The 15,501-nt window shown below is 40.1% G+C and overlaps 1 protein-coding gene across 2 annotated transcripts in view; it reads left to right on the top strand.

Annotated features, from left to right (window-relative positions):
- The first annotated feature begins 3,135 nt into the window (after positions 1-3,135).
- The window catches only part of UACA (uveal autoantigen with coiled-coil domains and ankyrin repeats), a 96,795-nt gene continuing 84,429 nt past the window's right edge, over positions 3,136-15,501 (top strand). The window contains exons 1-2 of one of the 2 annotated variants that reach the window (XM_046009144.1): positions 3,136-3,387; positions 12,267-12,333. Coding sequence is in view for 1 of the 2 variants with exons in the window: in XM_046009142.1 (XP_045865098.1) it covers positions 3,307-3,387 (81 nt within the window). In the remaining variant the exon portion in view is untranslated. The remainder of the gene's footprint in view (positions 3,388-12,266; positions 12,334-15,501) is intronic. The other variant, XM_046009142.1, reaches the window with a different exon arrangement.

The following is a 15,501-nucleotide window of genomic DNA, read 5'->3' as shown; positions in this document are numbered from 1 at the left end:
ACCAGGGCTATGAGAACTTGGATGTTGTAGAAGACAGCCAGAACTCACAACAGGGGGAGTACCAGTTCCGTGTCACATGAATGCATAGAAAAATCAACCATAATTCACGTGAAAAAAAAAAAAGCATCAGTTCATTCAGAAATACTTATTGAGCACTTATTACATGCTAAGGATTGAAGGACATTTCAAACATATGTCGGTTATTTCCTGGTTTAACGGAGTTTGACATCTAGTAGTGAAATAATGCTTGTTCAGCAGTTATGTATTAGTATCCCATGAGATGTACAATTTAGCCATTTGGAAGATGGAGACATTGCTTTCAGTGGAGTGATCAGAAAAGGCTCTATTAGAAAGGAGGGCACTTTGAACAGATATATGATTAAAGAGAGCTTTTTATTTAAGTATAATGTACACACATTAAAGTACACCTAGAAAGGCTATAGGCAAACTAAGTTTTCACAGAATGAACACACTAGTTCCATAACCAGCACCCTAGTTGTGTAACCAGATGGACTATTATCATACTCCAGGAGCCTTCTTCCAATCCTTCTGGGAGGGAGTAGGATTTTGTTAGATGAATGTAGATAGAATGTTAGGTGGAGAAGACCTCATAGGATGTGGAAGTTGAAAGGCAGGACCCATGTTTGAAGAATGGCTGGAAGAGTAATTTGTTTGGATTGCCAGCTGGAGAATAGGGTTGGGTCCATGTTGTAGAGTCTTAAATGCCAAGTAAAGGAGTTAGATTTTTTTTTTTTATTTGTTTATTTACAGCAAGGAGTTAGATTTTATTAACTGCTGAAAGTTTTTGAGCAAGGGAGGAATATTTTGTAAAACTTTTGGTGATGACTGGTAATTTACTGGTGATGGGAGAGGTGAATCTGGAGGTTGGGTGACTGGTTGGGAAACTTCTATAATATCCAGATACGGGATAATTTTGGCTCTGCAGCGGTAGGTGAGGACAGAGACACAACTGTCCACAGATGCTATAAAGTGCCACCAAAACCTGAAGGACTGTGGATCTTGAGGAAGGAGGAGGAGTCAAGAGAATTCCCTTCCATAGAAGTAATCAAGACAAAATTTAATAATTTTCTCAAGTAGTTTGTTGTTATTTACTTTTTTGTTAAGGGCTACCACAGTCTGAACGCTGCTTCTCCAAGAAAGCTCTGAAAAAATTTTTTTTACAGTATTTATTTATCCATTTGAGAGAGAGAGAGAGAGAGAGAGAGAGCAAGCATGAGTAGGGAGAGGGGCACACAGAGAGGGAGAGGAGTAGACTCCCTGCTAAGCATGGAGCCCCACACCAGGCCAGATTCCCCAACCCTGAGATCACAACCCAAGGGGAATCAAGAGTCAGTCTTTTAACTGACTGAGCCACCCCAGTGCCCCATTTACAGTATTTAAATAAAACTGTGAGTTACTCTAAGGAAACTCCAAAGAAAGCAACTAAACTTCCAGACAAAGAGCATCCATTGTTAGTCAGAAACATGGACTGTTGTCTTTTCAAATGGGTGCATGCTAGAATAAATATTTTGCTGTGAAAAACTGATTCCAGTCAAGACTTCTGAAGAAGTCATTTTAAAAGCAAATTGTTGGGTGTTGCTCATCCTTCCTTTAAATGATTCTTAAGTATCCAAACTTCTGCACAGGATGAATTAACTAATTGGCTTTAATGTATTTCTACAGAAAATAAAAAATTTCTTGAAGGCCATGATATGTTTTCCTTTGACAACTCTTTATCACTTTGGCTATGTGGATCATTTAAAAAAATATATAAGTTAAAGTATCAAATTAGGCTTTTCTTCTTCCATCAGGTCTTCCTTGAACCCCTTAGACTGGAGAACTTGGCTATCTATGTTGTCTCCTAGCAACTGAGGCAAACTGCATACTTTAGTGATATTACCTGTTTTGCTTGTCTTACTCAGTAGATCCGAAGCTTCCTGGATGCAAATGACATATGCATCATTTTTCCTCTGGTAACTAGCAATGTATGGTACTCCTTAAACGTATTGTAGGTTGAATGAATGAATGAATGAATGGATTGGATTGTTGATTTCAAAGAGCTGCGACGATGAAACAAAATGAGACGATGTGTGTACAGACTGCTATTAAAAGGCATCTAATAGGTATTAGTTAATACTCTTGGGGGCAGGGCAATTATAGCTAAGAATCAAGAAATATATTACTATCCGAGTTAATTTATAAATTTTTTGCTGATATAATATTATTGAAAGCCCAGATTCTCATTGAAAGACCACACTTTTTTTTTTTTTTTTGAGGCTTATAAATTAGTTCAGCAGATCAAGTAGGGAATATTACAGCAGAGAGGGAAGATCAAGTGGGAAAGCAAAAAGTATAGCAGAATGTGACCGTATGGAAAGCGCTAGATCTTGTTTCCTCTTCTGTCTGGCACAGCACAAAGGGCTCCAGGTCTTGGCTCCAAGGTCTTTTTGTTTTTCAAAGATTTTTTTTCTTTCTTTTTTAAACCACTGTCTTTACCACTATATTTTATTGATGCACTCCCCGTCCCTCCATACCATCTCTTCCTCTCCAAAGAGCGGGTTCTTCACTCATCAAGTAATTATTGATGATCTAACATTTACTGTAGGGTCTTTCAAAGTATGTTCTTCTTTGTTTTTCCATAGCACCAGCGCCTTATTCCTTAGAGGCTGTTGTTTGTTTCCGGAGTTTTTGATGCGTGCTGTCTCCAGGCACTATCTGTGTAGTAAAACGTGGGCGAATGGAAGGGAAGTTGAAAGCTGTTGTGTGTCCTTCCTGGGACCGCAAGAGTGGAAGGGAACTGATCTTGGGAAAGCACGTGGGGAGGAGGGGGGTGGGTACAGCCAAGACGACAGCCGGCTTTGCCTGGACCCCATGCTCTCTTTCGACCTGAGGCTCCATCACTAAAGCAGGCTGGCACCAGTGCCCTGGAGCCTGGCTCTCGCGTGCGTCCCAGCCGCCGCCGCTCACCGAACTCACTCGCGCAGCCGAAGTTCAGAACTTTTCCTCCAGCAGAGAGAGGAAGGGTGTTATTAAGTTTGAAAGGGAAGTCCCGCCCTCTTCCCGGATTCCGATTGGTCGGGTCCGGCCCACCCCCTCCAGGGCCGCGGCAGGATTGGCTGCGGGAAGGGAGTCCTGTCGCGGGCCCGGGAGCGGTGGGCAGCCTGGAGCCCCCAGGTGGCAGGTGGGGCCGGGACTGCCGGCGCCGCCTCCACCGCCTTCCCGAGGGCTCGCAGCCCGCGCGCTTGAACGTTCGCGCGCGGTAGAGGCGCGTTGCGCCGCCGGGAGCGGGACTGCGAAGACTTGGCCATGAAGAGCCTGAAGTCCCGCCTGAGGAGGCAGGACGTGTCCGGCCCGGCGTCGTCTGGCGCCGCCGCCACCGCCAGCGCGGTGAGTCCCGCGGCCCGTGCGCGTCCCGGGTTGCCGGCGCTGCCTTCCCGAGAGCCGCGGGGTCGTGTGCTCGGAAGCGCGCGCCGCTCTCCTCAGCCTGCCTTCGTCCGTCCCGCTCCGTCGGTCTGGAGACTCCTTCTTGGGGCCGGGGCTGGGGCCGGGCGTCGGCGCGGAGACCCTGGGAACCCTCCCCGTCGCAGGCCCGGCGCAGCACCCGTCCTTCTCCCCCAGGTCTCCGAGCTCCCGGGAGAAACCCCGGCGCTCTGGGGGTCAGTGGGCCCCCTCCGCCATCCCGGCTTTCTGGGTTCTCCCCAGCGCCTGGCGACCCCGGCTCTTCCCTTCGCCCGGTGTTGGCCCGGCTCCCCACGCGCGCCCTGTCCGGCCCGTCCCGCGGGGGCCAGACGGAGGAGTCGCACCCCGCAGTCCGGGTGGGCTGGGCAGCGGACCCCGCGCCGCCCCGCCGCTCTCCACACCCTCCGTGGGTCCGGGACTCGGAGGCTGGTGGCGCCGGGCTGGGGGCGGGTGGTGTCGTTGTGTGCGGGCCGCCTTCGCGGTTTCCCTGGGGGAGTTTGATTTCTGACAGAGGCAGACGGAATCGGGCAGCGATGCAGACAGAGCCTCTTGGGTGGTGATCCTGGAAGCGGTGGTGAAACTGGGGAGTTTGGTTGTCCTGTGGGGCCGAGTTTCACCTGTGGGACAGATCCGTGGGGGACAGGCATTCGCTGGTTCATCTGCAGCCTGGCCTCCGTGTGTGCACGCTAAGGAGCACTCAGGGCCTCTCTTTCGTTGGCAGGAGATCAGAAATCTTGAGAAACAGCCTGACTGCAGATGCTGGGGATTTAAATAATTTGGCAAGTCAGAAGAATGGCAATGTCATCAGCATTCTATAGTATTAAACTTTACTTAAAAAGTCGTGAAGGGTCAGAAACGCCAATGAGATGTGATGCTCAAACTGCCCAGTTCCCCTTTGGAGTAATTAAAAAGGACCTTTATAATTTTGCACAAAGTTTACCAAATGATTATATATGCTTTTTTGAGAATACTAATTAATCTGCTTTTGGTTAGGAGTTAATTCAGAATTGTGGCTTACTCAATTCTGACTTTCTGGGATGATTTTACTTAGACTTAACAGGAAATTGTGGCAAAACTAGGCTCCTTAATTTCCAGTTTAAAAAAAAGGAAAGCTGTAGTTGGCATGATATTTGATGATTTGATGTTGATTAATAAAGCATGAAATTATTTTATAAGCACATAGGAGAGATTATTTTGTTTCACATTGTTTTTTAGATAATAATTGACAAATGTCGTTTAGTGTGTCAGAGGTCACTGTGGTTGAGTTAAAGATTCAGGTTTTTTGTAGTGCAGGTTGTGTTTCATTTTTATAAAAGATAGCTTTTTATATTTATTTGCTGTATTTTCCCATTTTCTTTGGCTTGCACTACAGATCCACATTCCACCTAGAGACTTTTATACCTTAATTTTATCCTGTTTTCTAGAAATGCAGAGTATTTTTTATTGCTATTATCAGCATGCCTGTTTGCATTGTATACATTTGGAACATTAAGTGCATCTCCCTCAACTTAAATCTTAGCACTTACTGAACTGAGCATTCTTTTTCTTAAAATAGCATAAAAATAAAGAGAAATGCATAGTAAGGTAGAAACTGTCTGCTTAGAAAACATTAAGTTAAATACTAGAATAAATTTTGTAAAATATTTAAATGAAAACAATTGAGTTGATGACTAATAAAACCAAACCAAGGTAGAATAAAATGAACGTACAGGAGAAGTAGGTTCCTTTTGCTTTCAATCCATACCATGATCCCAAATGTCAGATTTGGTCACATGTGTATGTACTGTTGGTGTTACCAGTTGCTTGCCTGTTCCTCCAGGGAGAGTTTAGTATATGCAAGCCAGTATGAATGTAAATATTCACCCTTTATTAGAATGGTAGCACACTGTACTTATTGTTCTATATCCTTTTTTAAAACTGTAAATAATTAGGCCCATTCAGAGCATCTCCCTTCAAATCCTGCTGTAGTATACAATGATGAATAAGCCTGTGTGTATTTCAAGTGTGTTTGTGTGTGTGTGTGTGTGTGTGTGTGTGTGTCCTAAAAGTGGAATTGCTGCGTTAAAGGATGTGGTGCATTTGTAATACTGAAGAATGCTGTTAAATTTCCTTCATCATGTACCCCATGTGTGAGAAGTTACTTTTTCCATGCTTGTAAGACCCCACTGCATGTTCTTTTTTTTTCATTAACAGTTTTCCTTTCCATTTTTCTGTTGGGTTGTTGATTTTTTAAAAATTCATTTGTATGTGCTCTATATCCAGGCAGTTACTCATTTTAATATGAATAGTATGTTTTCTTAATTGGTTACTTGTCTTATGACTTTGTTTATGGTGACTTTTGCTATGCAGAAAGTGGTTATTTTTATGCAATTGAATTTGTCAACCCTCTGTGACTTGTATTTACATAGTATCTTGGTCTTTCTACTCTTCAATATTAAAAAACAAAAAATTCTACCTCCTTTCTTTTAGTTTTTTAATTTGTTTCATTTTTTTAACATTTAAGTTAAATGTTTGATCCGTATAGAATCTATTCTGATATCAGTTAAGGGGCATATATCTTGCTTTTTTTTTTTCTCCCCCATGATTACTGAATTTGAATCTTAAAGCAGTCATTTTAATTATTGTGGAAATAATCACAATATGCTCCGCACAACTTTGATTTGAGGACAAAAATCTTAGATGTGTATTTCATAAATATTTTTTCCTGTTTAGGCTTATGTATCTGAAAGAGATGCTTTAGCAGTAGACTGACATATATTTTATAGTATGTGAAATAAAGAATCTTAACATGCTAAATTATATGTAGGAAAAAATCATTTAAAATAGTCTGAATAGTACCATAGTTTAGAGCTCACTCAACAGAAGTTATGTTTATACACATATGTATAAGTGTAGTTCATAATTATCAACTGTGGGTAAAATACAGTTGAGAATTTGTCCTGTACTAGCTGAATCTGGAGATAGCTGCCTCTTTTAATCATAAAATAAGACTATTTTTGTTGTTGACATTTATCTTAATTACTAAATTGGAGCTTCAGATTTCTGAAAGGGGTAATTAAATGACTGTAAATGCCATTTCAAATCTAGTCAATTATATGTGCAATTATATGTACAATTATATGTACAGTGAGAATAGGCTATTCCGTTTTCACCTAGTTCAGACTAGGAAAATTGAGTAATTAAAATTAAGGGGGTGTATTTCAAGAACTAGTAGATGTACTGCAAACAAATATTGTAAGCAGACATTTTGGAAGAGGGTTCCACGTAAACTGTACCTACACTTAACATTTGTAGTGGAGGAAACGCTTGATTGTTAGTTATCTCTGATATGGGAGGCTGTGGTTATTTTTGCTGCCAATTCTCTAGGCTGCTCTGACTTTGGAACAATGAATTCTGTAAATGAGCAACCAAATATGTACAAAAGCATCTTGTTAATGTTTCAGGACCCTGAAAAAATTCTGCTTTTTCTAAAAACATTTAGAGTTACAAATATAGCAACTGAAAAATATCTTCAAAAAAATTCCTTTGGTTCCCACTAAGAACAGAAATTTGAGATGTTTGGGGTGCCTGAATGGCTCGGTTGGTCAAATGTCCTACTCTTTATTTTGGCTCAGGTCATGATCTCAGGGTCATGAGATGGAGCCCTCCATTGGGCTTCCCGCCAAGTGAGATGCTCTCTATCCTTACCCCCCACCCTGCCTTCTCAGGCACTCACATGTTTTCTCTCAAATAAGTAAATAAATCTTTAAGAAAAAATAGAAGTTCGAGATGTTTAGAAAGCGTAACGGATTATGTTTTGTCTCAATTGTGGTTTTGAAAATGAGGGTTTTGTGTTTCCCTCGTAGGGTTTGGAGTATGTTTGAAAAGATGTTAATATTATAACAATGATTTTGGGGTAATATAAATAAGATCACAAATCATTATGTTTAAACTCATGATACTTAATTGAGCACTGTTTACTCAATTTAATTAAAGTTGATGCCAACCTTTGATTAAAAATGTTTCACTTAAAGTTTTTTTTTTTTAAAGATTTTATTTATTTATTTGAAAGACAGAAATCACAAGCAGGCAGAGAGGCAGGCAGAGAGAGAGAGAGGAGGAAGCATGCTCCCTGCTGAGCAGAGAGCCCGATGCGGGGCTCGATCCCAGGACCCTGGGATCATGACCTGAGCCGAAGGCAGAGGCTTTAACCCACTGAGCCACCCAGGCGCCCCTCACTTAAAGTTTTATTCAGAGAGTTTCCTAGAGTTATTTCTATTTCTTGTGTTCTTGAAGGAAGATCACAGTAAAGAAGACCTGTATTATACTTTTGATGTCAACCCAGGTCATCATGGTGATTTGAATTGCTGAATTTTATTATAATACGAAAGCAGAATGTTTGAGTTGCTTTGTTACATCTTTTGGTACAAGATGGGGCCAATAATTTAAATGATGAGTAATTAACAATTTAAATTCTTTATTATTATTATTTTTAAAAATTTATTTATTTATTTGACAGAGAGAGATAGACAGAGATCACAAGTAGGCAGAGAGGCAGGCAGAGAGAGAGGGGGAAGGAGGCTCCCTGCCAAGCAGAGAGCCCAATGTGGAGTTCATTCCCAGGACCTTGAGATCATAACCTGAGCCGAAGGCAGAGGCTTAACCCACTGAGCCACTCAGGTGCCCCAACAATTTAAATTTTTTAAATAAGAGTGATACAGTGATTATATATCTGTACATATTCTGAAATTTAAAGTGATTAGTTCAGGAATTGGACCTAGGTAAGCAGTTACCTTATTTAATTTGGAAAACATTTATGGAACACATAATTTGGACTTAAGAGTGAATTAATAATTAGATCCTTTGTTAAGAAATAGATAATTCCAAGTTGGAAGCAGAAAATGTGCAAATTGAGCCTGGAACTTTTGTCCCCCTTGAAAGCAAGGATACTATCAAAGATTAGGACTGGAGTCAACTTGAAGAGGTTCCCACTTGACCCATGATGGGACAGTTCCATCAGCAATAAGGATAATATGCCAGTGTATCAAAATCTTGAAATCTGTGATTTCGTAATTATGATTAGAAAAACAGGAGAAAGTTGTCACTTTTGGAGGATGCTAGAGAGCTGATGTATTCTTTTAAGAACCAGAAAATAAAGGCAAAGAAAGAGGTATGCTTTTCCTCAGACTAACTGAGTATTTGATGAGAGAAGTTCCTCTTTTATGCAGGGTGTTTTATTCCAGCTAAGAGAAGAAGGGAGATGGAATTAGTATTATCACAATTTTACACCTTCTAATGAATTGATGGATCTAGGGCAGAGACAGTGATTATCATTGGCTACTAATGTCTCAAAAAGAAAGAAAACCAGATGTAATTTATCTCCTGATGGAAATATTCATTACTGCCTATGAATATAGTCTTGCCATAAGAACCAAACCTGAATATGATAGGCTTCTAGAGCTTTCCTCCATTAACAGAAAATACAGGGATGGAGGGACAATGGGATGCAATGAGTGTAATTATGATCGTAGGAAACTCTTGGAACAAATGGCCTAGTTTCTTCAAAAATAAATTATAAGAAGAAAAAAATGGGGGAGAAATCTAGAGATTAAAAGAGACTTAAGAGACATATTAACTGATTATAATGATAGACTTCATGTAGACCTTGATTAATAATAAAAATAGTGACACCTGGATGGCTTAGTCTGTTAGGCATCTGCTCAGGTCATGACCTTAGGGTCCTGGGATTGAGTCCCACATAGGGCCCCCTGCTCAGGGGAAGATGAGCTTCTCTTGCTTCCTCTGGGTAATGTGGTCCTATGTTTGCAAAGTGTTTTTATCTTTCAGAGAAACACTTAGAAGTGTACTATCTACAGATGAAATGATGTGAAGTGGGATTTGTTTCCAAATAATCTGTGAGTGAGTGGGTAGGAGAAGTGAGTAGGGGGTACAAGTTGAAATGGGATTGGTCATGAATTAATTGTTGTAGTTGGCTGTTTCGTGATACTGTTGTATTTACTTTTTGTGATGCTACTGTATTTTCTATATATTCTAAAATTTCTATCATAAGAAAAAACTCTAGTCACAGCCTTCAAATTTTTAAGAGAGCTAAACAAAAAGTAATAATACCTTATGTTAAAACCATCGATAGAGGTGTATATAAATTGCTGTGGGAGCGCAGATGTGTAGGGTGGGGTCAGGGAAGAGGCTGGAAGGTGAAGGTGAGCCTGGGCCAGATGGACAGTCTGAGGGGCTTTCCAGGCAAGAGAATAGCCAAGTGCAGCGGTTTGGAGCTGTGAAATCAGAGAGTGCTCTGAGGGAGCACCAGGTTTGGAAAGGAGCTTTGGTGTTTTGTTAGGGGGTGGTGCAGATGAGATATGGACCAGAATTTGGACGAGGCAGCTGGGCAAAATGGTTAAAGGAAGGCTTTGCCTTTTTGTTTTTTTAACCTGAGTTAAAAGTTTGGATTCCTCGACAAGTTTAAATCCTTGTTCAGAGAGATTTCTAGTTGGAGCGGGTAAAGTTTCATCTGAAGAAGTTATTCTGTTAGTGAGGTAACAAGTTCACCCTTTTCCCCTTCCCCCTAGAATTAGCTAATAGCCAGCAACATTATTCTTATCAGCCCTGTTTAATTTACAGTGGAATGCTTGGTAAAGAAATCTACATCCAAGAATTTTAGACTTAAACATTATAACTCATGTGTTTTATCTCTGTCATAATGGAGGATTTAAGTATTCTGTTAGGAGTCATGCAAACATTTGCCCAGACACCTAAGGAATGTAACAAATGGTTGAAAATTTCCACCTGCCCGAGCTTATTTATGCAAGAGCCATCAAATTGATTTCTGTAGGGAATTTAATTTGCCAAAAAATGTTGATTGAAATGCACTTACTGAAATTGTAAATAGAAAGGTGGGCTAGTATATGCTTATTGCCTCATTTTCCTAAATCATAAAATAACTAAATGCTTTATATATGTCTAGGTTTAAATATATGACACAAAAATACAGGAATAAATTTACCTGTTGTCCCAAAAACGGTTTCCTCTTTTGGATTTTTGTTACCCTCAGAAATCTTGGATATTACTGACATTGACTAATTAATTCCTGAATGGTATAGTCTCTGAAATGATGTGTCAATGATGAACTGATATAGTTGAGTTACTAAAGCTCTGGCAAAAGATGTGGTATGATGAGCTGTCATTATACAATCGAATCAGACCTGCTAAGTGCCCTTGAGAGAGAGTAGGTATGTGACTGAACCCGTCAAGGTAAATGGCTGTCTATTGTTTTAAAAATCTTGCCCCACCTTCCAAAGGTCATACATGTTCAGGGTAGAAAATAAAATACAGTTGAAGATAAAGAATAAAACATGCCACCATGCCATATCATAAACCACTGCTTATGCTCTTTTTAAATTTTCCAGATTGCCTCTTTGTTGTTCAATCAGCATTTAATTACCTTGATGCTATAGTAATGATATATGTATAATTTCTTGAATCATATTTGATTCTAATAACCCCCGTATTTAAAATTATAAATCATTTGAAATGATTGGAGCAGATGTGAATGTCCCATTAGGAATACTAAGTAAATGCTAGTGAATTACTTAAAAAGAAGTTAGTTATAAGAAATCCAAGTGCCCATAGCCAATATTTATTGAGCATGTATGCCCTAGCATTGTTCTGAGTGCTTTACCTTAGCTTATTTAAACTTCACAGCAACCCTAAGAAGTGGGTGCCATTGCCATCATTTTACAGACAAAGTTAGTTTACTTGCCTCAAGTGCCATACCTAATAAGTGGAGATCAGGTAGCCCGACCCTGGAACCCATGTTTTTTTAACTATTGTGAAATGATAGAATTTCAAATTTAAAGCGATGACATTTGTATCTTGAGCTATATACCAAAGAAAATTGGAGGGAGGCATGTTTAGGGGGAAGGAAGGCCTTTTATGTTAAGTCTCGAAACCAATTTGTGTTCCTTCCAGCAGTGTATACAGTTGTTGCATTCACTACACCTTTCCAGTAATATGATTTAGAACATATTTGTCAACTTGATTGGAAAAATAATACAGCTTTAACAAAATACAGCTTTAATCTGTGTTTTTGATTTCTAGGCAGTGTGGACATACATTTCTATGCTTATTGCCGCTTTTACTTCTTGTTTTAAGAACTGTTTGTGTTTGACCATTTTTTCCTTTTGGTGCCTTATTCATGTTGATCTCTCAGGGCGTTACATCTTAATTTTTGCTACTTGGCTTATTATAGCTTTGAGAGTAGTGCGTGTCTCACTATAGCTGTGTTGCTGACACCTTCCCTTGTATTCCAGTTTATGTTTTATGTACTTAATTTTATGATAATTGATACATTAAGACTGTTGGCTATTTTATATTCACTGTGGAGTGTAAATAATGGTATAAAAGTCCTTGATTTGTCCCATTAAATTTTTGTCTTGAATTCTACTTTGTCATATTATCTGTGATATTCTTACCCGTTTTGCCTTTTTGCTTTTGCATGTGTGTGTATTTGCCCAACACAGTATCCTACAGTTCTGGGTTTTAAATATTTAGGAGGATGTATCGGTGAAACCAGTGCTGAGAATCCAGTAGAACTGAAAAGTGGGCTTACTGTCTGGAGATGTGCCTGTACAAGTGTGTACTATGGGGTACTTTTTTGGGGGGGGGGTGATATGTTTTTAATATTGACCTTATTGATAATGTTGTCAGGATTTGACATTACCTCTGTGATGAGGTTTTCCCGTTCAGGTGCACAAGTAATTATTTTTTTCAATCTCAGTGACTTTTGGTTCATTTTTTTTTTTTTAAACCAGATTGTGACATAATTAAAGAGCGGGAAGAGGGGAAGGACATGTACATCATGCTTTCTAAACTAAAAAAGTGAGTGTATAATTTTTCTTCTAGCTTGTTTTTGTTATTCCATGATTTTCTCATCTGCAAGGTACTTACCTTGTACAGAGGTTGGGGGTCCTTTGAAAACAGTCTCCAGTGGAGAAGCCTAATCGGTATAGTTGGGCTCTAGTGAGGGTATCACACACTGATCTTTTTAGCCCTATAAGGGAGGAAAAACCCACAAACACTTGCTGATTTACATGTGAGAGATATTTTTAATGAGAGCTCTTTTTATGATTCATCTCTTTTTTTTTAATGTTGGATTCTTTTAAAAAATTAACATTTTATCTTTAAAAAAGGACTTTATGATACAGAAACAACATTTGTGGTACTGGCTAAGTAGATAAAGGTGGAAAATGGAGTGTTTCCTCAGCCTTAGAAAAGCCAGGTTGTGGGCCAAAGAATGTCCATTCATAGTTCCTGCAGCCCTGCCTGGGGCAGAATGGAGGCAGGGCAGTGTGTCAGGCAACTTGGGTCTGAGTCTTGCTGCCCCTTTGTGACCTTAGGCAAGTTACTGAAATATACCTGTTTCCTCATTTGGAAAATGGGATTCATAGTTATAGTTAAGAACTCAGTAAATGTTAGTTCTCTTTATTACTAACTGAAAAATCTCACCAAGGGTCTTTCCACTTTTATCCTTCATAACCAGATGAACAGCAGTCTTTCCTCATCTTTTCCTTTCCCATTAATACATGCTCTTGTAGACTTTTAGATGGAGATCTTCAAAAGGCTATCTACTCTAGCCTCTTGGCAAGAGGTGTCTCTACTTTTAATTTGTTAAAAAAAAAAAAAAAAGTTTCTTCAAGGCCGAGGCTGAGCACGAGGGAATGAGAAGCAGTGGAAGACAAGAGCTTCGAAGTATGGTGGGGGAGTTCTATAAACAGGTAATATAAAGTCATAACTGATGTGACAGGGGACTGTACTCAGTGCTGATCCAGTCTGGGGCTGAGGAGTTGGTGATGGTGGTTTTGTTTTTGTTTTTTTAAACAGGATGAGTTGCTGTTGCTGTTTTTTTAAAAAAAAAGTTGAGGGGGAGATTCACAGAACATAAAATTATTTGTTTTATTTATTTTTAATTTGTTTTAAAAAATATTTATTTATTTGACAGAGAGAGGGCATAAGCAGTGGGGAGGGGCGGAGGGAGAGGGAGAAGCAGAGCAAGGACCCCCATGCAGGGACTCAATCCCAGGTTCCTGGGATCATGACCTGAAGCCAAAGGCAGATGCTTAACTGACTGAGCCACCTAAGTGCCCCTAAAATTAATCATTTTAAAGTGAACAGTTCAGTGGCATATAGCATGTTCACAGTGTTATGTAACTGCCATCTCTGTCCAGATCTAGAACATTCTCATCACTCCAGAAGGAAACCCTGTACCCATTAAGCAGTTGCCTGTGTGATCCAGGAAAGGATGAAACTGCTCTCCCAGGCAACAGCAAGAGCAAAGGCATGAAGTGAAGAGTCCTGAGTTGGGGGAGAGGGTAGTTGGTTTTCAGCTTAGCGTTGGTGAACCCTAGAATAATAGGCAAGGGGATGGAGTAGGAGATAGGAGGGGAGATTGGGGCTAAATCTTAGAATGGCTTAAAATATGCCGTATTTTCAGAGTGTTGGACTTTGTCCTGTGTGTTCAGAAGTTGGGAATCACAGGATCAAAGGTCTTTTGGATGGATTACTTGGTAGCTCTAGTCAGGATCTTGAAGGGGTCAAGCTTGGCAGCAGATGGCTTGTGTATGAGGTTGGTACCATAGTTAGGTAGGAATTCGTGGGGGCCAGAATCGTTCTGCAAGGGACAGAGAGGAGGGCACCATGAGAGAAACTGGTATATGAGCCCCAGAGAAGTTGTGACTTGTCGAAGTCACACATGGTCAACAGATCAGAGCCCCTGCCTGCTGGCCCTGAGCGAGCCCCACTGAGCTCCCGGGGCGTGCTGCAGTGTTCAGGAGGTGCAGTCCCTGGCTAGAGGTAGTTGTGTTCTAGAACACCACCTGTATCTTCGTGTATGCTAGCATGTTAGCCTTGTTTTCATGTGACTTGATGTATAACCAGGTTGGATGCGTAACTCAATGTTCTGATGGTGTTGCTTGCAAAAATATTTCTGAAAGTTTAACTTACGATGCTAATAATCATAAACACAGATGCTGAGTTTATATCTAATTTGTTCTTTCCAATTTTTATTATGAAAAATTGAAATAGAAAACTAGAAAGAATAGCACAGTGAACTAGGATCTGTCTGCTCACTACCTAGATTCAACAATTAACATTCTGCTGCATTTTGCTCTATCTATATATGTGTATGTATATAAAGATAGAAAATAGACATGCATTTTTCATTGAGCCTTTTGAAAATGAGTTGTAGACATTATATTTTACCTTTAAATACTGTAGCATCCATCACTTAAGAATAAGACATCCTACTTATCTACAATATAATAGTGATATTTTTAACTGTAGATTTTATTTATAGATAGGAAACTTAGGGCACTATATGATTTATGAGGTTGAAGCAAAATTGGAAGAATTTATGTTTTCCAATTCCTTAGACTCCTTTATCCTACATTGTACATGATAATACTTTGTCTCAAATTTTAGTAATATTAATGCATTATTTTGATGATTTTTGTCACATTCCTGAAATGCTCGTGCTAATGGTTACTATTCTTTTAAAATGATTCACTTAAAAAAACACTGAAATATTGATATATTTATTTAGAAGGAAGCTGGATGAAGGATAGAAAGAAAAGGGGGTCTTAATGGTCCTCAGGGATGTAGAAATTCTCTCTTAAAGATGAGCATCGCTAGGGAAGGATGAGTAATAAAAGGGTGGGGACAGGTGGGAAGAGGAGGTTGGTGTGCAAGCACGAGGCTTCAGGCAGGGCGTGAGTACTTGTGCTCTGCCTGTCTGGTCTCTAGATTGATCCAGGAATCAGGGCATTGGTGCTGGTTCCTCCTATTGAACCTTTTCTTACATTTTTTTTTTTTTTTTAAGATTTTTATTTATTTATTTATTTGGCAGAGCCGGAGAGAGAACACAAGTAGGCAGAGAAGCAGGCAGAGGGGGGGGAAACAGGCTCCCTGCGGAGCAGAGAGCCCGGTGTGGGGCTCGATCCTAGGACCCTGGGATCATGACCTGAGCCGAAGGCAGAGGCTTAACCCACTGAG

This window comes from Meles meles, chromosome 6, assembly GCF_922984935.1.
Source record: "Meles meles chromosome 6, mMelMel3.1 paternal haplotype, whole genome shotgun sequence".
Classification (NCBI taxonomy): domain Eukaryota; kingdom Metazoa; phylum Chordata; class Mammalia; order Carnivora; family Mustelidae; genus Meles; species Meles meles.
The sequence above is the reverse complement of the archived record's forward strand: the minus strand, read 5'-3'. Positions and strand labels throughout refer to the sequence as shown.